At 39.4% G+C, this 25,002-nt stretch overlaps 2 protein-coding genes across 3 annotated transcripts in view; one reads left to right on the top strand and one right to left on the bottom strand.

The window, feature by feature from the left end:
* EXOSC8 (exosome component 8) overlaps positions 1–3,403 on the bottom strand; it is a 7,344-nt gene extending 3,941 nt beyond the window's left edge. The window contains exons 1-4 of the mRNA XM_059378119.1: positions 3,163–3,403; positions 1,998–2,034; positions 1,780–1,843; positions 1,156–1,229 (exon numbers count right to left, since the gene is read on the bottom strand). Of these exons, the coding sequence (XP_059234102.1) occupies positions 1,156–1,229; positions 1,780–1,843; positions 1,998–2,034; positions 3,163–3,179 (192 nt within the window). The 5' untranslated portion in view covers positions 3,180–3,403. The remainder of the gene's footprint in view (positions 1–1,155; positions 1,230–1,779; positions 1,844–1,997; positions 2,035–3,162) is intronic.
* An 840-nt stretch (positions 3,404–4,243) lies between these two features.
* The window catches only part of ALG5 (ALG5 dolichyl-phosphate beta-glucosyltransferase), a 39,956-nt gene continuing 19,197 nt past the window's right edge, over positions 4,244–25,002 (top strand). Inside the window, exons 1-6 of one of the 2 annotated variants that reach the window (XM_059377700.1) lie at positions 4,248–4,391; positions 7,754–7,925; positions 8,296–8,342; positions 10,057–10,125; positions 11,964–12,056; positions 16,396–16,509. In XM_059377700.1, the coding sequence (XP_059233683.1) occupies positions 4,326–4,391; positions 7,754–7,925; positions 8,296–8,342; positions 10,057–10,125; positions 11,964–12,056; positions 16,396–16,509 (561 nt within the window). In that variant the 5' untranslated portion in view covers positions 4,248–4,325. Of the gene's footprint in view, positions 4,392–7,753; positions 7,926–8,295; positions 8,343–10,056; positions 10,126–11,963; positions 12,057–16,395; positions 16,510–25,002 lie in introns of both variants that reach the window. The other variant, XM_059377701.1, reaches the window with a different exon arrangement.

Here is a 25,002-nt window from a genome sequence, read left to right as displayed (position 1 = left end):
AGCCAAATATAGGAAGTGATAAAGTGATTAAGAGCAAAAGTCTGCAACTCAGCCAAATATAGGAAGTGATAAAGTGATTAAGAGCAAAAGTCTGCAACTCAGCCTGGTTCAAATGTCAGACCCATACTTTTTGGCTGAGAGATTTTAGTCAAATTGTATAACCTCTTACCATTCAACTTTCTCATATGCAAAATGAGAAGTTAATGATGACCTACTTTTAGAGATTCTCAGTGAGGGTCAAATGAGATAATGTTATGTCCCCAGCATAAAAGCTGGCAACAATTAAGTGCTCAGATCATACTGTTAGATACCACCCCAGCTTTACCACCCTGAGGAAAAATCTGAAGGTTAAGTAATTCACAGTGCAACACAGTGAAAAAAGCACAACCTTTGGAGTCAAAGTTACAGTTCTAGTTTTGTTCCTGGATAAGTTACTGAACCTCATGTAAAACAGAAGACAAATTATACTTCAAATGACTGTTCTCATGATTAAACTGGTAATTCTGGGGACGCCTGGGTGGCTCAGTTGGTTAAGCAGCTGCCTTTGGCTCAGGTCATGATCCCAGCGTCCTGGGATCGAGTCCCACATCGGGCTCCTTGCTCAGCGGGGAGCCTGCTTCTCCCTCTGCCTCTGCCTGCCATTCTGTCTGCCTGTGCTTGCTCTCTCCCCCTCTCTCTCTCTGATAAATAAATAAAATTAAAAAAAAAAAAAAACTGGTAATTCTGTATTAAAGCACCTAATTTAAGGTACCTGGTACATAAAAGGTATTCAGTAAACAGTTACTCCCTCAAGCTTTCTTTGGAGTAGGCCCAATTTTCTACATCATTTGCACAGATTAAATGCTATCACTGGATAAAGGGATGTCACCAAAAATCTCCTCAATAACAATTAAATTCTTAAAGAATTAAAGGTAGTGAGGATTTTTGAAATGGTTTCATTTCAGCCTATTTGATGCACGTTCATAAATTAAGTCCCTGGACTTGGGTTATTTTTAATCCACTTTGAGTATTAATCTACTTAAAGATGAAAGCTCTTAAGAAATGAAACATACTAAAAAACTGCCGAGTCAACAGAAATATAGGTGTAAAAATTACAATCTAATAACTTGAAGCTAATTTGGTAATTCATATCCCAGTAAGACATATTAAACCTACCGCCTTAATTCCACAAATTACTGTAGTATTTCCCAGCTTCACTAAAGCAGAACCATCTGCAGTACTAATTGAACCTGAAAAGATAATAAAATGAAAAAGTCCATGGAAAGTGTTCATTTTCTACATATAATTTTATCTTGCTATATATCTCAGTTGCTTGTGTAAATTTATTCCTAGCTCAAGTCTTTTGTAAATGATGTGACTATTTTAAAGTACTAGTGTTTTAGAAATTATTCACCTGTTCTTGAATTTGAGCGAATCATTTTCATTCGGTCATAGAACTGTTCTGCAGATAAAGATCTCAACACAGAATCACTGGGTTCCCTTATATATGGTAGAATTTGGCTCAAATATTGTTTAAATGGTCAGTCTAAAACTCAAGAATGTCATACAGGTTAAACTAGAAAATTCCGTGTTCACAACAGAAAGTTAAGTGTAAGATACAAGAAAACGATGTCTTGGAGGTTTTGAAGGAAGAAAGGGGAGGAAACACTTTACAGTCACTTCAAAATTTAAAGAGAATGTAACAATTGAAACAATAGTTTAAAAAACATCACAAGTAAAAATACATTAAAAAAAGTCTGTAGCAATTTCATTCTATTTTAGAATTCAAAATATCCTCACCTATGTTGACAGTTGTGGTTCTGAATTCACCAAGTTCTCTTCCATCGGGACGGCAGTTCTCTTTCTAAATAAATAAATTTACATAAAGTAAATTACGTCTATGTATTTTATACACACCAGGAAAAACACAATAAACCTCATTAATTCACATAATTTGAAAAGAAGCATAGGATACTGTTATCAAAAGGTACAACCTGTACATAACCATCTTTACTTACCAAAAATCTCCTGTAATACTCCAGAGGTTCCACAGTTCTGAAACATGTTAAAAATTATATCTGAGGTAAGTTAATGGATCTTAACATAAATCCAGAAAATGGCAAAGATTTTAGGAGTGTGATGATGCAGCATAAATCTTCCCAATTTGTTACGAAGTTTCTTTCACGAATTCTGATGTTTTGTTGCCACATGTAACTATTAAAAAGAGGTACTCTTGCAGTAGTAATCACACTCAATTGCTGTCCTTAACTCTAATCTTACAGTTACAGGTTGGAGCCCAGAGCCTTTGGGCATCTTTAAAAGAATTAATCCAATTGTTAAAATAATGTCACTTTCGCTCTGAAGCAGGGATTCTTAACATTTAAAAGTTACATCTTTATTTTCACTATCCTGTAACTGAAATTTAGCATATCCTCCAATTTTGACTGCAGGCAATAAGCCTTTGTGTAATACATTAGTACCTGCAAATTTAACCACCACAGAGATTAAATGTTTTCGTTTTTACTTTATAGTTGTCGAAGCTTATGTGCAAACTTTGGAATTCCAGATGTTACTAGACTCCCCAGCAGAACTTGTTTAAGAATGTGCATTTTTAAAAAGAGCACGTATATATCACTATATCAAGAACTAGGAATTTATACAAATAGAAGATAGCTGCGTCAATACAATAGTTTTCCTTTGGAATCTTATGTATTTTATCCATTTAAAAACTTAACTCTGAGGACAAAAATCTACAGGCTTCACCAGCGTGGCACAAAAAAAGGCTTAAGTAAAACCTTCGGAACAAGGCACAATCCTTTTAGAAATAAACCACGGAGGAAACAAAGCACAGGGTGGCATGTGGTTCTGATAGAACATATTTTAAAAGATTACAGCGGTGTCCCCTGGGGCCGCACATCCACTACACCAAGCCACAAGCGCTTGTCGCGGGTACTGAACTCTGTACACAGTCCCTTCCATCTCCCGTCTCACTGCAGAGAAAAAGCCCCCTTTCCTTTCACAACGACCACCTCCAGGTCCTTCCGCCCGTCGCCTACTTCCGTGGGGGAAAGAAATGGGAATCTAGCAGGGTGGCCTCCAGGTGAAAAATATCCCAGCGAAGGGTTAAAGGAAACCTCCAACCGCCAAAGCACAAACACGCGCCCGCGGGCCGCCAACACTCACTTGAACCCGGCCGCCATCTTCCCGCCCGCGCGCGTGCGCCTGCGCCGGGCGACTCGGGGCCTCGGGGCCGCGGGTCTACACCGCCCCCAAACTTTCGGCAGGGACGCCTGCGCTCTTTGCCGGCTTGCCGCCGACGCAGGGGGCTGGGCGTGGGGAAGGTGGTTTCCCGCCCACCTTTGCTCCCTTGGTTTCTAGCTCCGCACACCTCCAGGCTTCTTTGCTTTGGATGCGTTTGTGACGAATCTGCTCTTATGAAAGAGACGAGTGTGGCTCTTTAGAAACACTCTGGTAGTTCAAGGGTTTAAGAGAAAACTGACCTTATTTCCTAGATTTTAGTATTGAGTGTGGGAGCATTATTTCAAAGTTTCTGCGTCCCTTTCCCGCCTCCGTCTTGGCCTGGGCCCTGGGCCTCTCCTTCCAAGTTACTGAAGAATTATGTAAACTTTCTGTGTGCTCATTATCCGCACCAAGTTACACTTTGCCAGGTCCCGGGAGCGGGCTCCAAAGGAGCGCCTTGTATTGTAGGCTGTGCTGTGGCTCAGAGCCTCCACCTCCCTCCTAGGTAGGGTTGCCACAGTACAACACAGACAATTAAATTTGAATGTCAAATAAAAGATTTTTTTTTCTATGAGTATATGCCAAATAGTACATGTAATTAGTTATTACCAGGGGTTGGGAACAGTGAAGAATGTTTTAGAAATAGATAATGGTGATGGATGCAGAAAATTGTGAATGTAATTAGTACCACTCTGTATTGCACATTTAGGTTAAATTGGCAAATTTATTGTTGTATCACACTTTTTAAAAACTCGTGTAATATACCAAAACCTTTTCAATGAATGGGTTGTATGGTGTGTAAATTGTATTTTAACAAGGCTGTCAAAAAACTGTCCATTGCTTACCTAAAATTCAAATTAAGTGGACATTCTGTATTTTTACTTGCCGATTGTGCCAACCCTGCAGTGGAACGCGGCGCCTGCCTTTCCACCGCAGAGCCTCGCTCCGAAGAGCTGCGTATTTGTCTCCTTGCCGCGAGGGGCGCTGTGGGCGGCGGGCGCCGGGCGGGAGAGGACCCTCTGCCGGCGGAAGGCGGGGCGGAGCGGCCGCGCTTCCGCGTGTGTGTAGGTGCTGGGTAGGGTAGGGCGGCGACCTGGGCATGGAGGATGAGTTCGCTCCTGCTGCAGCTGGCGGTGCTCGGCGTGGCGCTGGCGGCCGCAGCCCTGATACTGGTGAGGAGAGGGATGGGGGACCGACGCGGGCCTAGGCTCCCTGCTGTCTTGGAGACTCGGCCGCAACGCATCCTCTCCGCCGCACAGCCCACTCACTCTTCGATGTGTCCCTTCTCACCACGCTTCTCCCAAGCCTTGACCCCGGGATTTCCTCTCCTAGAATTTCACACCCCCTTTCTTCCCTTCTTTATTTTTATTTTGGAGCTTTACCTCCCTCTGTGCCCAGAACCTTGTACTTTTGTTCACTATGGGACGTGCTCACCCAGTCTCTACTCGTCCCTCGGTCCCCGGACCTCGGTCACCCGCCCTGTCAGTCCCGACCTCTCCAAGACTTCTCCCGGATCTGCAGCCTATGCAGCTCTGGTTCCACCCGGGAAGGTTTTGAGCTCCCGGGATGTGCGTGCTCCCTGGACTCAACCTTTTCCTGATGTGGTTAAGCAGATAGAAGGTGGTGACAGAGCATTGACGAGAGCCATCTGTTACAGATCGGAATAAATCAATGGATCAAGAAGACCAACCAGGGGACAGGGGACACAGTAAGACCAAGACACACAGGCCTAGTGTTACCATATGTCTGGGAGTCGTTATGACCCAAAATTAAACATCCTATATTCGCTGCCTCTAAAGGAGAATTCAGACTCATTTTCTTTGCCATTACTCTGGAAATAGAAACGTTGTAAACACTTGCTCGTACATAAGTAACAGTTTGCCGAGTGAGCTTTCTCACTTACGAGAAATTACATTCCATGTAATTTGGAATGAGCCTGCCATCCAGTTCCTACATGGAGAGGTTTCAGCTTCTTAGACACTCAAGTTCGTCCCCAGATAGCACTGCTAAGGAAGGCCATTCTTCCATCTTGCCAGGTTTGCAAACTCAGTGAGTAGAAACAATTCAATAGAGAAAAAGCAATGTGTCCTGTTTGTGCCTGGGTGAGAAAGGAGTCCTCTCTCTCCCTTAGCGGTATATGAAGATTTCAGGGGTATTCAGGTTTTTGAGCAAGTCACCTTTTTTTTTTTTTTGATGGGGCAGAATTTTGACAGACGCCTGGATTGAATCTGCTTGTTGAATCTTATCTGTTGCACGGAGTTAAATGGGTGCATTATGAGGGTGTACTGCAAGTATTTGATCCCACTAGCTTGAAGTGATTATAAGGGCTACCATTTACAAAGAATTTATAATATGCTGGGGGTTGTATTCAGTGTTTAACAGGGGGTTATCTCATGTGATCTTTAAAGCAATGCTCTCATAAATGTTATCATCATTAGCTTCTTTTGATGAGACTGATTGGAGAGAAGAGCTTATGTGTGAAAATGTCAGACAGCTAGTGGAACTTCATTTATTTAAAAAGCTGCAGCAGGAAATCATTATAAAAAAACAACAACAGGGGCGCCTGGGTGGCTCAGTGGTTTGGGCTGCAGCCTTCAGCTCGGGTCGTGATCTCAGGGTCCTGGGATCGAGCCCCGCATCGGGCTCTCTGCTCCGCAGGAAGCCTGCTTCCCTCTTTCTATCTCTCTCTCTGCCTGCCTCTCTGCCTACTTGTGATCTCTGTCTGTCAAATAAATAAGTGAAATCTTTAAAAAAAAAAAAAAAAAAACTGTTTCATATATATCCACACTTTCCATACATAGTCTTCCTCACCCCGCTTCCTTTCTGAATTATTCTGAAGCAAATCCAAGACAAAACATTCTATCTGTAAACCCACAGCATTCATCTCTAAAGACCCCCCCTTTTTAAATATAACCATAATAAAGTTATAATGGAGTCTTAAAAATTTTTAACCATTATTCAGTGATTTTAAGTGTCCTGTCAGTTCAGATACCTCATGTATGTTTTAGTATAGTCATTTTTTTCGATTAAGCATTTACATACACTTAGCACTCTGTTGATGTCTCAAGTTTCTTAATCTGTAACACCTTGTTTTTCTTTTTTTTTTTTTCCTCTTGTCTTTAATAAGTGGTCATTTGTCCTGTAGAATTTCTCAGAATCTGGGTTTTATTGATTTCATCCCATTGGTGACTTTGAACATCTTAGTCTTGTCTCCTGAATTTCCTATAAACTGGTAGTAACATTTAGAGACTTAACGAATGCATGTTTGAGTTTTTTAATAAAAAAAAGTATGTGACTGATGCTGAATACTTTGTCTCGTATCATATCAGAAGGCTCATAATATATGATTTTCTCCGGTGTTAAGATGGATCCAGGGGTTCAGGAGTTTTGTTAGCCTGACTCACCAATTCTATAGTTTGTCAACCTAAATCCATTATTTCTCTGGGAGTTGCAAATTGCAATATTGTAATTGTATCATTCCTTTTTTATGTATTATCTGAAATTCCATAATGAAAAAAGTTTCATTCTCAGCTATTCAATTACTCTGAAATATCTTTCATATATAAAAGGTAAGATAAAAGGCAAGTTTTCAAAATAATGACATAATTATCTGGCATCTTACAAAGAGCACTGATTCCTTTTACTAGGAAACCAAATTTAGAAATCACAATCTGAACACTGGGGTGCAGAAAAGGAACTCATAATCACTAGTCAGGATACCGCCTCCATGTTCCTACTAATCAGAGCAAATTCAATTTCAGTATGTACCCAATGGAATATTAAAAATGGTCACCACATTAAAAATGAGTAGCATTCCAAAAATGTATGACTGTTTTAAAAGGAGAAAGTGTACCAGTAGAGACAGTGTTCCAAAGAGTGGTTATTTCCAACACTAGTTCACAAATAAATATGGAAGGGAGCTACCTAATGTCAGTAGTGTATGGTGCCAGAGCCTACAAGTTTGATACTTCAAAAAGTAATGTATTCTGAATTCAAATCTGGGATAAGTGTCAAGAATATGTTCTTAAGCATTGCTGGTCCCTACTAAGGGGATAGAGGGGTCTTCCCTATATATTCTAGGTCAGTCTAGTCCTCCATGGGAGGTCTTCCCTCATCCATACATTCCACCTGCACTGTGAACTTAATCCTCTGGCACACATAGGCTCCAAGTAGGAATGGGACCTCACTGTGTGTTTGCCAGGGATTGGAGGTTCAGGGCATCTTAAAATAGATTACATTTCTATCGTGACTTCCCTATTAGATCTGAGATGATAGAAGCCTAGGGATGACAGGTAGGAACAGATTGGGAGTCTCCTAAGTCATTAGTTCCTTACCAGTGGAAGAAAGGACAGTTCATAAATAAGGGATTTGAATTTTGTTGTCACCTCCAGTCCAGTTAATGGACTAAAAGCAAAAAGCAAATATTCCACCAAAAAAAAAGAAAAAAAAATCATGTAAATGATGTATTCTTACATAAGAAGTCTAAAAAAAAGTCAGCATAGCATGATTTCTTATTTAACATACCTGCTTTTAGATTTCCTTTGTTGCATTTATAACTGCTACAAAAATGCCACACCTCCATCAACATGAAGACGAGAAGTTCTTCTTAAATGCCAGAGGACAGAAGGAAGCATTGCCTAGCATATGGGACTCACCTACAAAACGGCTCTCTGTTGTTGTGCCTTCATACAATGAAGAAAAACGGTGTAAGCCCGATTTCATTTAATGGGTAACAGTTTATTGGGAAGAAAAGGAAACTGAGAGTATGGACTTTACTCTTTGCCAGAACATTAATAGATGTGGGCTGTAGTGAGTGCATTGTTGTTAGTTGTAGTTCATAAGAGGGGAAACAAAGAGTAGCTGTAAAGGATTGGGTCTACATCATGAAGTCATAGGACTGAAATATTTTAGAGAAGCCATAAGCCAGATGTGAACGGAAAACGGTCCTTCCAGATGGGAAAAGCTATTGGGGGAGAAGCTTGTTAGACTATTCAGATTTTTTCCAAACGTAAACTGCGTGTTTGGGGGTGTGGAAAATCGTTTTCAAAACTAATTTTTCATACTTTTTTTTTTAAGTGCCTGTAATGATGGATGAAGCTCTGGGCTATCTAGAGGAGAGACAGGTATTGTGTTTTTCCTTTCAATATGATGTCTCTATTTAAAACTAGACTAGATTGGGGCACCTGGGTGACTCAGTGGGTTGGGCCTCTGCCTTCGGCTGGAGTCATGATCTCCGGCTTCTGGGATCAAGCCCCGCATCAGGCTCTCTGCTTGGCAGGGAGCCTGCTTCCCTCTCTCTCTGCCTGCCTCTCTGCCTACTGGTGATCTCTCCGTCAAATAAATAATAAAAAAAAAATTAAAAAAATAAAAATAAAACTAGATCACCAACTTGAAGATCGTAGGCCAGATCTGCTATGAGAGGCAGTGCCTGCCATGGCCGAGCCATCAAGGTCACCAGGCCTCCCGTGTTCAGCTTGCTGCCTACCCCCAGGTGTTAGCAAGCAAACCCAACACGTGACTCCCTGCCTCCAGAAGCAGGTGGATGAACCCAGAACAAACAGAATGCTGAAATTTTTAATGTACCCTCCCACCCACTTTTTATCTTCTTGCCTGATGATACATTTAAAATTGAGTACGTCTACAGACTTTGTGTGGCCCCATGATACTGTTTTTACTTCTGTGACTTTTTAAAAGGACATTTATTTAAAAAAGACTTATAATGAAAGTGAAATGGCTCTTGTTTTTCTTTATTAGTCAGAGGCGTTTCCCTCATTTATTTTCTCTTCTTTTCTCACATAAAGAGAAGAAAAGTAATATGTGTCCTTGTTTCGTATCATCAGTTGCTGTTGGACTCTCCTTGGAGAGTTTAAGGAAACAAATGAGCTTTGTGGCTTTTTTTTTTTTTTCTTTTTAGAAAATTCATTGTTTTAATTTACTTTGGTTTTAGGTTTTACATGTAAAAGGAAGATAGAAGATTCATTTAAAGAAAGGGGCACCTGGCTGGCTTAGTATGTGGAGCATGAAACTCTTGGGATTATGAGTCGAAGGCCCATGTTGGGTGTAAAGATTACTTAAAAATAAAATCTTTTAAAAAGAAAAAATAAAAGAGGGAAGGAATGGAGCCTTTATTATTATATATGAGGCTCCTGACGCTTCTGTTATGTGTATTCACAAGAACCACAGGAGCCACAAGGAATTTTTTTGGTGGAGGGGTTGGGTTTTTTGGTTTTTCTAATATTTTGTTTGTATTTATTTATTTATTTGACAGAAAGAGACATAGAGGGAATGGGAGAGGGAGAAGCAGCCTTCCTGCTGAGCATGGATCCTGATGCAGGGCTCCATCCCAGGACCCTGGGATCATAACATGAGCTGAAAGCAGACGCTTAATGACTGAGCCACCCAGGTGCCCCTGGGAATTTTTTAAATGAGAAAACAGGTCAGAAGTTCATAAGGGTAAGAAAAGTGTAGCCAGGTTAGAATTACACTAACCTTTAACCTCACGGACTTTTTTCTCATACATGATTGTAGCGTCTCTCAGAAGTGCTCAGCCCCACAAGCACCAGGTTGCACACCGATTTGGTGTGGGGTGGGTTGCAGGGGAGGAGGGAGACAGGCTCACAGATGTTCAGTCAGTGTTTGCCTTCTGTTCCTGTCCAGTATCTTTCCTCCTTTTTGGTTCTTGGCTTTTTTATTTTATGTGGTTTTTGTACACTTAATTTATATTCATTTTTATACATATCACACTAAAACAATTGTTATTTAAACTCCTTGCAATTTTATCAGAACTCTTCATGGCATTTATGCCAAATTGTGGTATTTTACTTTTGTTTCTTACAGAAGCAAGATCCTACATTCACTTATGAGGTGATAGTAGTTGATGATGGCAGCAAAGACCAGACTTCAAAGGTTAGTAAACTTGCTTTTAGAATTGCCAGTAGGTAGAAAAAATAGAATAATTTAGCAGATGTAAAGTTTTTCCACTCATCAGAGAACGTGGACACTGAGCCAGCACTCTCTATTGTTAACAGTGTGGGTTCTCAGAAAGGCAGAGAGGTTTCATCTATGGAAAGCTGGAAAATAAACCTGCTATTCCACCACTCCATAGACCAGGGAAGCTTTGAAGATCACCAAGTTGGGAGGAAACATGTACAATTCATCATGGCCACTGGGAGCCTTCTTTGCCGGCTGATACATGGTTCCTTTTTCCTAAGCACAGTTTTTTTTTTTCTTTATGCTCCACTTTGCCTTACAATTTCTAAAGCAGTCATACAAATAAAAAGATGTAGTCACATCTGGCTCTGGGTATCAGCTATGTCCTTTGGCATACTTCCATCCAGATTTACCCATGGGAGGTAACAAGTGTCTTAGAGTATGGTCCCCTCACAGTCCCGCATTCTTAGACCTATAGCTACTGAGCTGCTAGAAACAATAAAAGCTAGTCTGCCAGGAGTGAGAATAACTTCACACTCCCCATAGAAATGAGGGTCAAAGGGAGAGGGCATTGGGGTACCTGGCTGGCTCAGTCAGAGCATGCAACCCTTGATCTTGGAATTGTGAGTTTAAGACGCATGGTGGGTGTGGACCCTACCTATAAAAAGGAAGGGGGTTGCCACCTGGGTGGCTCAGTTGGTTAAGTGTCTAACTCTTGATCTCAGCTCAGGTCTCAGTCTTGGAACGTGAGTTCAAGCCCCACGTTGGGCTCCACACTGGGCATGGAGCCTACTTAAAAAATAAAATAAAATAAAGAGAGAGGGTGCTATTGATAAAGAGAGATAAAATAGAAAAACCATGTGAAAAAGCAAAGGGTATGGACCATACTATAGTGGATTGATGACTGAGTGATGAAGAGATGTGCACAGCGAATACAGATCACTGTTTATAGCTTCGATTATAAATCAGAAAGTAATGGCAGGAACACCTGGGTGGCTCTGTGGGTTAAGCTTTCAGCTCTTGGTTTCATCTCAGGTCATAATCTCAGGGTTACGACATCAAGCCCCACAGAGGGATACACACTCAGTGGGGAGTGTGTGACCTCTTTCCATTTGCCCCTTCCCCCCACTCGCACACACTCCCTCTCTCTCAAAATAAATAATCTTAGAAAGGGGGGGAGGTGCCTGGGTGGCTCAGTGGGTTAAGCCTCTGCCTTCAGCTCAGGTCATGACCTCAAGGCCCTGGGATCAAGCCCTGCATCGGGCTCTCTGCTCAGCAGGGAGCCTGCTTCCCCCCCTCCCCCATCTGCCTCTCTGCCTACTTGTGATCTCTCTCTGTCAAATAAATAAATAAAATCTTAAAAAAGAATTGTTTCTAATTAAGTAAAAAGATCTGGGGGGACATGGTTCAGGATATGAGCAACTTCTCTGGGGAGTAAGATCAGTTGCTGACAAGTGAGTTGTTAACCAGTAAGGGCGGGGGGATGGCAATCTCAAGTGTGTAACAGTTAATCAGTGCATGGATTTTATTTTCTCTAGCAGCTCAGTGTAAATAAAGGAGTCAGAATAAGAGAGAGTTGCTTCCTGTTCTGGTAGTACCTCTGCAGGAAAGTGAATTGTGACTTCAGTCTAGTGGGTCATTATTGGTTCTTGGCATCGGGAATTCTGGGCCACTAAAACGTACAGTGAGTATAATCTAGTCACAAGAAGAAGGCACCTGGAAGAGCAGTATTTAAACCAAACTCATAAATGCAGTTTATGTTACTGTCTTAGAATCCAAGTTAATATTATTCTGACTTTTATATAATTTGACAGGTAGCTTTTAAATATTGCCAGAAATATGGAAGTGACAAGGTACGAGTGATAACACTGGTGAAGAATCGCGGGAAAGGCGGAGCTATTAGGATGGTAATACATCGTTTCAACATTTTTTATCTAAAATATAAACCTGTTTTTAATGACTTCTTTTGTGCACTATAGTACATTTGTATTCTACAGCTAGCTAGTTGAATACCATCATTCCTAAGATAGTGGCAAATTAGTTTTAATAAGAACTTCATATAATTTTGTATATATATGTGATCAAATCTTAAAAATCATGCCGTATCTATAGCATACTAGGTAATTCAGGAGAATATGCTTAGCTTAATCAAAGTTTAAAATGTTGCCGTGTGCCTCTGTGCGTCTTTGATATAGTTACTGGATGATAAGTTTTAAATGACTTTTTTTTGCAGTTTATAAAATCCTATTTGGGTCTATCCTGATGAAATTTGCAGTCTGCTGTACTTATGGGAGGTACACATAAAGTACTATAGGAATTTCAAAAGGAATAAGTTGCTTTCAGAGTCAGGATACTCTGAAGAAAGACCACAAGTGAAGATAGATATGTGAAAGAAAATATAAAGAGTGCCTCAAATGATTTAGAGGGTTTATTTTATTTCTGCTCCCCCATAAAGAGAAGTTTAAGTATAGGCAGTCCAGGCCTTGTTCATTATGGTGTCTCAGAAACCCTGCCTCCTAACTTTTCATTCCCTCTTCCTCGTGCACACACCGTGACTCCTGGAGGGCTAGCCATTACAGCCACATTCCAGACAGGACGGAGAAGGGCAAAGGCAGAAGATACATACTGGCTGGTTTGCCCTCTTTTAGGGAGCTTTCCTAGAAGCTCCACCCAATGACTTACTTAATTCTCATTGGCGAGAACAGTGTCACAAGGCCACCCGTATTTCCAAGGAAAGCTGAGCAGTGTTTCTAACATTTTCTCTACTGACCTAATCAGAGATCTACTAGTTAAAAAGAAGGAAAAAATAGATATTGAGTAGGTAACTGGCAGTCTCGGACATGTGTCAAGCAGACTTGACAAAGGAGATATCACCAAAACCAAGTCTCCCAACAGTGGTGAACACTAGATTCCACTTCGTTATTCCACTTGATTGGTTATTTTGAGTAAATTAACCACTTTAGCATAATTATCACATTTAATCCTCCTCATGTTGTCTCATGAGTTAGGTCCTATTATTTCAATTATGGAGATGTGGGATGTGACACATAAGTAAGTAAAGAAACTTACTCAGGGTCAGATAGTTATTAATAGGTAGAATAAAGGTTTAGATTAGGTACCCCAGAGTCCATGCTCTTAACCTAACCTCTCTGATAGTGTGTGGGAAGAGTTGAGAGAAGAGCATGCCAGTCAGCAAAGTAAGAAAAGACAGAAGACCAGACTCTTAAAATGTACACTGGGAGCAGTGAGTTTGCTCTGACTGGGCCATGGGACATGCAAAAAGGAGAAAAAGAAAGTAGGAGGATGCAATATCATGGGGGCCTTTAAATCTATCCATTCACTTATTTATTCAGCCAACACTGGAGTGCTACTACATGTCTACTGCTTTAGTAGAGATACTGAGATGAAGGACAACCAGAGGCACCTAGGTGGCTCAGTTGGTTGAGTGTTCGACTCTTGATTTTGGCTCAGGTTGTGATCTCATGAGTCTGGGATTGAGACCCATGTCAAGCCCTCCATGGGAGCTCTGCACACAGTGAGAAGTCTGCTTGAAGATTACCACTGTCTCTGACCCTATCCCCACTTGAGTGTGCATGTTCTCTCTCTCTCTAAAATAAAAAAAAAATAAAAAGACAACCATCGTATTTTTAAGGATATCATAGTTTAGTAGTAGAAACAATGTAGTAGAAATGTATACCAAATGTTGGCACCACCTTCCATCTGGAAGGAGCAGCAGCAAAGACTTGCCATACAAGGTCACTTCCGCATGGAATCTTTAAGAAGGACTAGGAGTTATCCAGGCAGAAGGTGGTGCAGGGGGCTTGCAGAGGAGCAACATGACCAAAGGTATGAAAGAAAGTGCCACAATAAGGAGCCGCTAGTAGTACATGTGGGTTGGCTTTATACAGATAAGGTCTGAGAGACAGATGGGTTCAGATCCTGAACTTTTAGATTAGGGACTTTAAGCTGTCACCTTTGACAGAGTGACAGCAGCCAGCGCAGCAGTGTAAGTGAGGTACAAAGAATCGTTATTTGTATCATGATGATGACATAGCAGCAGAAGAGGAGAAGACAAATGTTGTGAGGGTGAGGTGGTAAAATTGTATAATGTGATCAGGGAAAGGAATAATTTAACTGTGGCCTTGGGTGACAGAGGAAGAGAATGTCATTTATAGAAGGAATGAAACACCAGAGGAGGAGCTGGTTTAAAAGACAGTATCTTTTTTTTTTTTTATTTTTTTTTTTTTACGACCTTATTTATTTATTTGACAGAGATACAAGTAGGTAGAGAGGCAAGCAGAGAGAGGAGGAGGAAGCAGGCTCTCCGTGCAGCAGAGATCCCCATGCTGGGCTTGATCCCAGGGTCCTGGGATCACGACCTGATCCGAAGGCAGAGGCTTTAACCCACTGAGCCACCCAGGTGCCCCAAAAGACAGTATCTTTAATTGAGTTTGAGCCATGGAGTTTGAGATACCAAGTAGTGGTATCCAGAATAGCCTGGTAGAGTGTAAGTGAGTAATTCACATGCATCAGATGATAGTTGAACCCATTAAGTTGGCGAGGAAAAAGGACAACCAGAAACCAAGCCTTGGGGAAATGAAGCACGTAATGTTGAGGCCTCTGAGCTGTGGGAGGAGATAGGGTGGGATTGAATGGGTAAGAATGCGAGGCACAACATAGACTGCTTTTTTCAACAAGTTTGGCAGTGAAGTGAAAGCCATCGTTGGTACAGTGGGGAGTAGCAGTCATTAAAGAACCCTCTTTAGGGGTGCCTGGGTGACTCTAGTTGTTAAGTGTCTGCCTTCGGCTCAGGTCATGATTCCAGGGTCCTAGGATCCACCCCTGCATTGGGGGCTCCCCTGCTCAGCAGGAAGCCTGTTTCTCCCACTTCCCCTGCTTGTGTTACCTCTCTCGCTGTCTCTCTGTCAAATTAAATCTTTAAAAAAAAAAAAAAACCCTCCTTTAAAAATAATAAAATGGCTTAGACAAGATTGAAAGCCAAAGACATTTTTCTATAATGCTAAATTATTACCACCAGTTCACCTTTAATGTATATCTTTGAAATAAGCCTTTGGTTCTTTGAGAGGTTTTTGGTTTTTGTGGGGGTTTTTTGTCTTTTTTTGTCTAGATGTTAAAACATTTTTATTCCACTTTTTCACCTATATCCTAATGGATATGATCTTTTAAAAATTACAGAAACTAATTAGTGGGTTTATCCTGTAGAATAAATGACTAAAATTTTGTCTACGTTTTTATTTATCTTACTTAAACTGTTGTGGTATCACAAATAATAAATTCAGTCAAGTAGACCATGAGTTAAGAGTTGATGTATAATTTATTTCCATGTGAAATAAACACCCATAGAGCCATATTTTACACAAAACACCACAATCAATTCAATATTGAGAGGCATAATTTTGCTAAGTCTCAGACCCCTCAAATAACATAAACTAGTGTTTGCATATATCCACATTTCCTAAATTTTAATGGTATTCCATATTTCTTTATTCAGTAATTAATTTAAACTAATTTAGATTCCAGGGGAATAAGGTCGGTTAAGCATCTCCCTTCAGCTCAGGTTATAATCTTCCGGTCTTGGCATTGAGCCCTATGCCAGGCTCGCTGATCAGCAGGGAATCTGCTTCTCTACTACTACTACCTCTGCCTCTGCTACTACCCCTGCTTGTGATCTCTTCTCTGTCTCTCTCTCTCCCTCTCTCTCACAAATAAATAAAATCTTAAAAAAAAAAAAAAAACACTTTAGATTCCATAATGAAGAATACAAAAGATCTATTGTCTTAGGATATGTTTCACAGCAAGTTTGTATATATTACATTTGTTCAACACACCCGTAAATACTTTATTCAGATGCTGCCCTGAAGTAGACCAGATACATACACAATACATATATAATGTATATGATAGCTATTTTACTTTTTTGTTTTTATTGATGTAGGTTATCTTTTACTTGTCCAAATCTATTTTCTTACCATGTTTTATAAGGTATTAATGGTATAATCTCACAGAGTTTTTAAAATCATTAAATAGCATTAGATACATTTAGATGGATCTTACCCATGGAATGTTTTCAGGGAACTTTGGCCTCCTGCCATTTTCACACCCAATATTAGATATTAGACTATCCAATATTAGTGATTTTAAGTAAAGCAAAACAGACCGATATGTCATTGAGTTTAACCTTAATTTTAAGCGACGTTCTTTTAATCGAAATGTTTATATATGCAGGGTATATTCAGTTCTCGAGGAGAAAAAATTCTCATGGCAGATGCAGATGGAGCCACAAAGTTTCCAGATGTTGAGAAATTGGAAAAAGGACTGAATGACCTACAGCCTTGGCCTGTGAGTATAAGAACATAATTTAAATGATCTTTAATCAAGAAAACGGGTAGTCTAAAGTAACATTAAAGTGGAATGTACATATAAGTTAAAAAATTGTGCTTCTTTTGGTGTGAAATTCCTATATACAACTTCACAGAAAAGCTACTCATTTTATTGTAAACATTACTGATGGCTGAGATTACTTGACAATTACTTATTTAATAAATTAGCCATCTCTGTCAATTTTCAATCACTGCTACCAAAGTTTTAATATTTATTATACATATTCAGCCAAGCTTTTTATTTAAAAGCATAGGCTGAGTCTCCCAAGTAAAGATGTGAAACAAACCTGGATCACAGAATTCTTTTTTTTTTTTAAAGATTTTTTATTTATTATTTATTTGACAGAGAGAGATCACAACACAAGTAGGCATAGAGGCAGGCAGAGAGAGAGAGAGGTGGAAGCAGGCTCCCTGCTGAGCAGAGAGCCCGATGCGGGACTCGATCCCAGGACCCTGGGATCATGACCTGAGCCGAAGGCAGCGGCTTAACCCACTGAGCCACCCAGGCGCCCTGGATCACAGAATTCTTATTCCTGATGAAACAAAACAAACCCAAGGAGCAACCACTCAGAAAAGATTGTGTGCAACTACATTGCCATATTTCAAAAAGTGGAGATCGACTTTCACCAGCATAATGCATTTGAGATCCATCCATATTACTGATCTTTATCAATAATTTTTCCTTTTAATTGCTAAGCGATATTCCATTATATAGGACTATGGCAGTTTGTTTATCCATTCAGCTGCTGAAGGACGTTTGCATTGTCTCTAGCATTTGGTAATTATGAATAAGGCAGTACCAACATTTTGTTTAAAAAAAAAAAGTGGAAGTTGAGGAAAGAAAAATTCTGATGCCATCTCCACCTTTAAAAGGCCATTTAGAAGAAATGAATTTACCAAATTCTAAGCTTTTTACCAAATAATCTCAATCTGGAGAGAATCAGACTGAGACAATGAGTAAGCACCATTGGACAACATTAAACAGCACACCTACCTACCATCACACAATATCTCAGAATTTCAACAGAAGCAAGAAAAATTGCTAGGGCTTGCTCTTTTCAGGACTTCAAGCTAAGTTTAGGGCATAGATCCATGTGACTAAATCCGTTCCTCAGTGGAGTGTATCCTTATATAGGACATAAAAAAAAAATCTCACAACACAAAGGAACCCAAATAACCCAACAAAGCTATATTGGGCTTTAGGGGTGCTCCCTCCCTCCCACGCATACAATATTCAGGCCTTGAAGCTCTAGTTCAGAGGGGACAAACAGGTGCTCCAAAAAGTACAAGTTACCCCTGCTATCCAGAAGGAGAGAATTTTCATTCGTAAGCCAAATGGCATAAAGCAAAGAAGGAATTAACATGAATTTATACAGCAATTGTTTTTAATGTTCCCAGACCGAAGAATAACCTCTCTTGGGCTTTTCTGACACCCTAAAACACATCTTGCTAACAGACACACAAAATAAATCAGGGTAAAGCAGAGATGCTCACAGACAAGGTTCAAAGCTATGGAGGCTGGATGCTGAGATGCTGGGGAAGGAGCTGGGCGGGGCCCCTCTAACTGCTCAGTTTGCCGCAAAACAAATGCTAAACACTATGCTTTTTGCTTTTTTTCTGTAATAGTGAAAAGCCTCTTCATATTTCTTTCAGTTAGCAAGAACAGGTACTAATGTTGGTCTTTCATAAAAGCCCCATGACCTGACATGAGCTTTTAAAACCAGGGGATACCTGTCTATCAGGTATAGTTCCCTTATACTGTCCAAGAGCTACCCTTGTTAGTCATGACAAAGTGAAAGAAATGTCACCTGCACCAACATATTACTATAGAAAAAGAACTGAAGTTTCATACAATAGAAAGATAAACTCCAAATGAAAGCCAGTATAATCCAAGAAAAGGGATAAAATTGCATGAAAGTATTTTTGCTGGAGAAATAATGAAAATAAGAATTCAGCAACTTAGGTATTGGAAGGAGAGATGGCAAAACAACAGAATGGTATTAGATAAATTACAAAAAGTAAAGAAACAAATAGAGGGCTGAACTAAGGTCAATAAATAGAACTATCCATGAATGAAATAGACCTAATTTAGAATTTATTATTATTATTATATATTTGTTAAAATAATCCCTGTTCATTATAACAAAAACTGAACAATAAGAAAAGTAAAACCCCAAAAGCAGAACATTTAATAGTTAAAAAATCTCATATCCTTCCTAGAAATAAGTATGTTTATTTAATTTTATGGCTTTTCACAAGTATTGCATTTCCTTTCACCATCACTGACTTCCCTTTTCTATCTAGTAGTTTTTCTTTAAAGATATTAAATGAGGGGCACCTGGGTGGCTTAGTGGGCTAAAGCCTCTGCCTTTGGCTCAGGTCATGATCTCAGGGCCCTGGGATCGAGCCCCAGAGCAGGGAGCCTGCTTCCCTCTCTCTCTCTGCCTGCTTTCTACCTACTTGTGATCTCTGTCAAACAAATAAATAAAATCTTTTAAAAAATAAAAATAAAAAATAAAAGATATTAAATGCATTAACTAATACAATTCATAAAAATTATTTCTGAAAATATCCCTTTCATCTGTGCTGTTCAAAAGAGTAGGTACCTGCTACATGTGGCTATTTAAATTTAAAATAATTAAATAAAATTATAGTTCCTCACTAAATTTTGAATTCTAGTTCTCACTGGCTACATTTCATATACTTGTGGCTATTGGCTAACACAGATCTTGAGCGTTTCCATCATCACAGAAGTTTTATTTCACGTTACTGCTTTATGCCATATGATATGAAATTATTATTGGATATGTTATATGTTCACTATTATTTAAAAAGTATTTCTTCTTCCACCTCTTAGTGAATCATGATAAGCTAAAAGAATATCCAATTAGTACAGTTGTTAGGTTTGATTTCCTGGTTCTCCCTAGAGAACCCACAAAGATTTGGTAAATGTTTCTTCTGCATTATGACTTCAGCTTGGGGGGGCCATGAGTAGGAAGGAGGCTGGATGGTTTCAAATTGTTTGCAGATGACTTTATGTCATTCTACAGTAACGCAAAGAAAAATTAAATGATGTAGCCAAAGTTACAGAGTGAATGAGAAAAATCTGGCCCTTCTGTGAATCCAGTTTCCTTTCTACAACTCTGAAAAGGAAAAGAAAGGTTTCAAAGTATGTGGATCAACTCAATAGTAATTATTTTTGAGGGGTGCCTGGATGGCTCACTGGGTTAAAGTCTCTGCCTTCGGCTCAGGTCATGACCCCAGGGTCCTGGGATCGAGCCCCGCATCGGGCTCTCTGCTCTGCAGGGAGCCTGCTTCCTTCTCTCTTTCTCTGCCTGCCTCTCTGCCTGCTTGTGATCTCTGTCTGTCAAATAAATAAATAAAATTTTCTAAAAAAAAATAATTATTTTTTAATTGGGATCCCTGTGTACTCATGCTTCTGATAAAGCTTATAAATAGCCAGTCATTGCCCTCAGAAGACTTGCACTCTGAAGCTAACACTCATAGAGGAATTAGAAGGAATCTTCTTAATTATCTAATTCAGTTGTTGGCACACTTTTTAAATTTTTATTTATTTATTTATTAGATTTTATTTATTTATTTGACAGACAGAGCTCACAAGTAGGCAGAGAGGCAGGCGGAGAGAGGGGAAGGGAAGCAGGCTCCTGGGTGAGCAGAGAGCGCATTGCAGGGCTCTATCCCAGGACCCTGGGATGGTGACCTGAGCCGAAGGCAGAGGCTTTAACCCACTGAGCCACCCAGGTGCCCCTGGCACACTTTTTCTGTAAAGGGCTATAGAGTAAATATTTTCAGCTTTAAAGCCATATAGTCTCTGTTGCAACTACTCAAATCTGGCGGTAGCACAAAAGCAGACCTAGATAATACATAACTGAATGACCATGTCCGTGTTCCAAGAAAAGTTTATTCACAAAACCAAGCAGCAGGCCAGGTTTGGGCCACGGGCTATACATTACAAACCCTTGGTCTACTTCAATCATTTATCCAACATTGGAAACTTTTTATAGCTACCAAGTGATCTTTCAGTCTCTGCTTGCATAGTTATAGTGATGCCCAAGCAGCCCGTCAGTCTCAACTGAGTTACAAAGTTCCTCTTTACATTAAATGCAAATATGCCTCCTTTTAATCACCCCCTTTGGTTGGTTCTGTTTTTCAGAGTGACACAAACTAGTGTCCTGTACTTCTTTGTGACAGCCCTTTAAAGAGAAAGCTGTTTTCTGTGTGGTCTTCTCTATTTTAGGCTGTCAGTAGTTCTTTCAGGTTTTAAAACAGCATATTTCTTTCTTTCATCATCCTGATCATTACCCACTGAGGCTGCTTCAGCGCGTGTGGATCTGGTTACCACATTTACATAGTCACCTCACATGGCCAACTCTTCTGTATGCATTGCCATTGCACCTTGTCTCCCCATCCTCAAACTGGCACAAACGTATCCTCAAGTTGTATTTGTTTTGCCTTGTTTTATTTAGGAATTGAAGTGTGACTGCATTAAACATTAGCATCAAAAATGTTCAATTTGCATTTGTCAGGCTGTAGGACTTTTTCCCTATCTTTAATGTAATTCCCATTCTGTTCTCAATTCATTTAAGTCACAAATTTGATAAGCATGAATCGTATATGTTCCCTTAAGACCTAGTAATTGACTAGAACAGTTCTGGAAATAATGAAACCAGAACGTGGGTTCCAAAGTAGTCAAATCCTATAATGGCTACATAACTAACTCACTAGATGGCAGTAGTTAGCTTCAGTATCTTCTGTGTTAGTGTGTTGACTCTCCAGATGTAATGGCTTCTAATGTTTTTTCAGCTGATACTATTTTTAATTGCAAGAAAAAGAAATTTGTTACTACTTTGTGCTTGTATTTCCACTTACAGTGCTGGATAGATTATCCTTAATGTATTTAGAAAAGTTACTTACAATTTCTTCTCCAAAGAAGATCTTTTAAGGTTTTAAACTAAACCTGTAATTTAAATAGAGCTTTGTATAATACACAAATAAAATAGGGATTTCGATTTGGTTCCAAATATTTTATCTGTTACCTTTTTTCTTTACGTACAAAGCTTTTCTCCCAGCTTTTCAATTTCTTAACCAGTAGTTATGCTACCTCTTTTAATAAAATATGCTTCGTTTTACAGTAATTTTTCTAAGCAAAATATATGATGATCATTTGTTTAGTGGCTTAACTATAAAAATAGAATTAAAACTCCCTAGATAGGCAAAATAGATGACAAGAAATGGGCACTCCGTAACCATAGAGTAATTCCTTAGGCTGTGACTTGGATCTTGGATTTCCATTTAGTCATAGTTCCAGTAAACTTAGTTTTTAAGTTTTGAAGTCCACAAATGATGAAAGATAACAGATAAGGAGTAAAACTGCACTGAGAAAAACTACAGGAAAAAGATACTAACCATCCCACCTTCAACACACATACCTCTCAGTCTGGAGTGATTGCTAACTAATGTCCCTAAATGTTCCTTTGTCTTTAATATAGTAGTCCTGGGTTAAGTTTGGTTTGGGGACCCTAACATTTCATACATATATGCATGGTTTGGTTTTTCCTTAAACGAGAATATGACAATTACTGTTTCTCCTCTTTTTTTGTGGACCGTGGGCAAGTCTAAGAGCCAAGTATATCTGTGTCACCTTCTCAGATGGCCAAGCATCCAAAAAAATCCCTTAACTTTCCAAATCATTTGTTTTATAGACCTGGCAGTTACACAAGCATTTTGCTGAGATCGTTGTGAAAATCCAACAAGGCAGAACACAAAAATTAAGAAAGATAGTCTTGAAAATGTAAGAAGAGGTAGATTTTGCTCGGTGGAACTTTCAGGACAGTCTGTCTCAGCAGATCACACAGTGAAGGACACGAGCTTCCTACCAAAGCAGGTATATAATGCCAACAAACCTGGTTTGAAAGTGGGTATCTCTTAAGAACAGGGAAAGCAAACTTTTTCTCTAAAGGGCCAGAGGGTAAATATTTTAGGCTTTGTAGATCACATATGGTCTCTGTTGCAATACTCTTTTTTTTTAACAACACTTGAAAAACCATTCTTGCTCATAGATCATGCAAAAGCAGGCAGTAGGCCGGCTTTGGCCCAGAGGCCATAGGTTACCAACCTTGTTCCAGAAGACTGAAACCTTAACGTTAACCAAAATTTTTGCTGACCACAAAGATTTTCATAAATTTAATGTCCTCATGATTGTCAAGAGAAAATTCTCTTAATTTAAAAGGCAGGAAAGGACAGCTGGGTGGTCAGTCGGTTGAGCATCTGATTCTTAATTTCATCTGGGGTTGTGATCTCAGGGTCGTGGGATCCAGCCTCGCACCAGGCTCCCTGCTTGAGGATTGTTTTCCTCTCCCTCTGCCCTCCCCCTGCTTGCCCACCCCCCCAAAATAAATAAATAAATCTTTTAAAAATAAAAATAAATTAAAAACTCAGGGAAATGGGGCACCTGGGTGGCTCAGTGGGTTAAAGCCTCTGCCTTCGGCTCAGGTCATGATCCCAAGGTCCTGGGATCGAGCCCCGCATCGGGCTTTCTGCTTAGCGGGGAGCCTGCTTCCTCCTCTCTCTCTCTCTGCCTGCCTCTTTGCCTGCTTGTGATCTCTGTCTGTCAAATAAATAAATAAAATCTTTTAAAAAAAAAAAAAACTCAGGGAAATAATTAGGCACCTTTCATCAAATAAAAAGAAAACAAGAATAAAGTTGCCAGGGCGCCTGGGTGGCTCAGTGGGTTAAGCCGCTGCCTTCGGCTCAGGTCATGATCTCAGGGTCCTGGGATCGAGTCCCGCATCGGGCTCTCTGCTCAGCAGGGAGCCTGCTTCCTCCTCTCTCTCTCTCTGCCTGCCTCTCTGCCTACTTGTGATCTGTCTCTGTCAAATAAATAAATAAAATCTTTAAAAAAAAAAAAAAAAGAATAAAGTTGCCAAATTTATCAGGTGAGTCTGTGCAGATTAATGTAATATTTTTATAGAACAAGTTCAAAATAAGAACCAAAAGGTTTAAATAATTCACATCCATTGATTCAATAATACATATCCCTTGACTCAGCTTTGAGAAGTTTACCTTAAGGAAATAATTAAGAATGTGTATAAAATAAATTTCCAAGGATTTTTTTCCTCATTTTAAAAATATATTTAATATAATTTCTTAGAGGAAACATTAGAAATGATTTAAAGTGTTAAATATTCATTTACACAGTTAAATTCATTGTCATATAGAATGCTATTCAGCATATATTATTAAGTGAAAAAATAAGTTTTAAATATCTGGTATCTATAGAGATAGCTGTAGCCCTATCTAGTTATCTATCTAATAAATAATGTATTAATATCAGTTGTCTTTGGATAGTGGGAGTGGAGATATCTTTTCAAAGTTTTATTTTTCTTCAGATTGATTTTAAGTTACTTCTGTACCCAACATGGAGCTCAAATTCACAACTCCGAGACCAAGAGTTGCATGCTCTTTCCAATTAACCCAGCCAGACACCCTTATTTTTTGTTTTTAATAATGAACATTTACTGCTTTTGAGAAAAAAGAGGGATAGGATTTTTTTTATCAAAACATAATTTTTTAATAAATAAAACTTTTTCTTAACTCAGTACTTCACTTTATATGCTAAGTTTTCCATTTCTGCCCACCTTGGATGAATATGATTAATTTTACTATCTGACTTTTCTTTTACTAATTTCTAAATTGTCACAACTTTATTTCTGTATATCCACCTCATTTGGAGTTACATTTACTTTTGGAGTACTTATGCCAATTCCCATTTCTACTTCATATGTTTCTTTCTTTCTTTCTTTCTTTCTTTTTAAGATTTTATTTATTTATTTGACAGACAGAGATCACAAGCAGGCAGAGAGGCAGGCAGAGAGAGAGGGGGAAGCAGGCTCCCTGCTGAGCAGAGAGCCTGATGTGGGACTTGATCTGAGGACCCTGAGACCATGACCTGAGCTGAAGGCAGAGGCTTAACCCACTGAGCCACCCAGGCGCCCCCACTTCTTATGTTTCTTAATTGTGGGTGTGGAGCTCAAATACTCCTAGGTTCAGACTGCATATAACTTTGGGCCAGTTAATCCACCTACCTCATTTCCTTATCACTGACAAATGGACAATAGCCCTAAGTTCATAATCCTGAGGTAATGATTAAAATTTTAAAAAATTTATGGTTAATTGTTTAGCATATGTTGAGCACTTAATAACCATTACCTCTAATTATTAACATAGTCTTTGTGTTTGATTTTTCAGAGCTAATTCTAATGTTACTACTGATAATCATTGATATAAATTAATACTATTTAGTTCTTCTAGTCTATTTCTTCTCTCCAGTGAATTGTGAGGAAATACTTAAATGGAGAAGTACTAGGTAAGAGATTCTGATGGAGCATTTCTTTCTAGAAGACAATATGGTACCACTTTTTACCACTTTTAA

This window comes from Mustela nigripes, chromosome 15 (genome assembly GCF_022355385.1).
Source record: "Mustela nigripes isolate SB6536 chromosome 15, MUSNIG.SB6536, whole genome shotgun sequence".
NCBI lineage: Eukaryota > Metazoa > Chordata > Mammalia > Carnivora > Mustelidae > Mustela > Mustela nigripes.
This window is presented reverse-complemented; position numbering and strand designations above follow the sequence as displayed.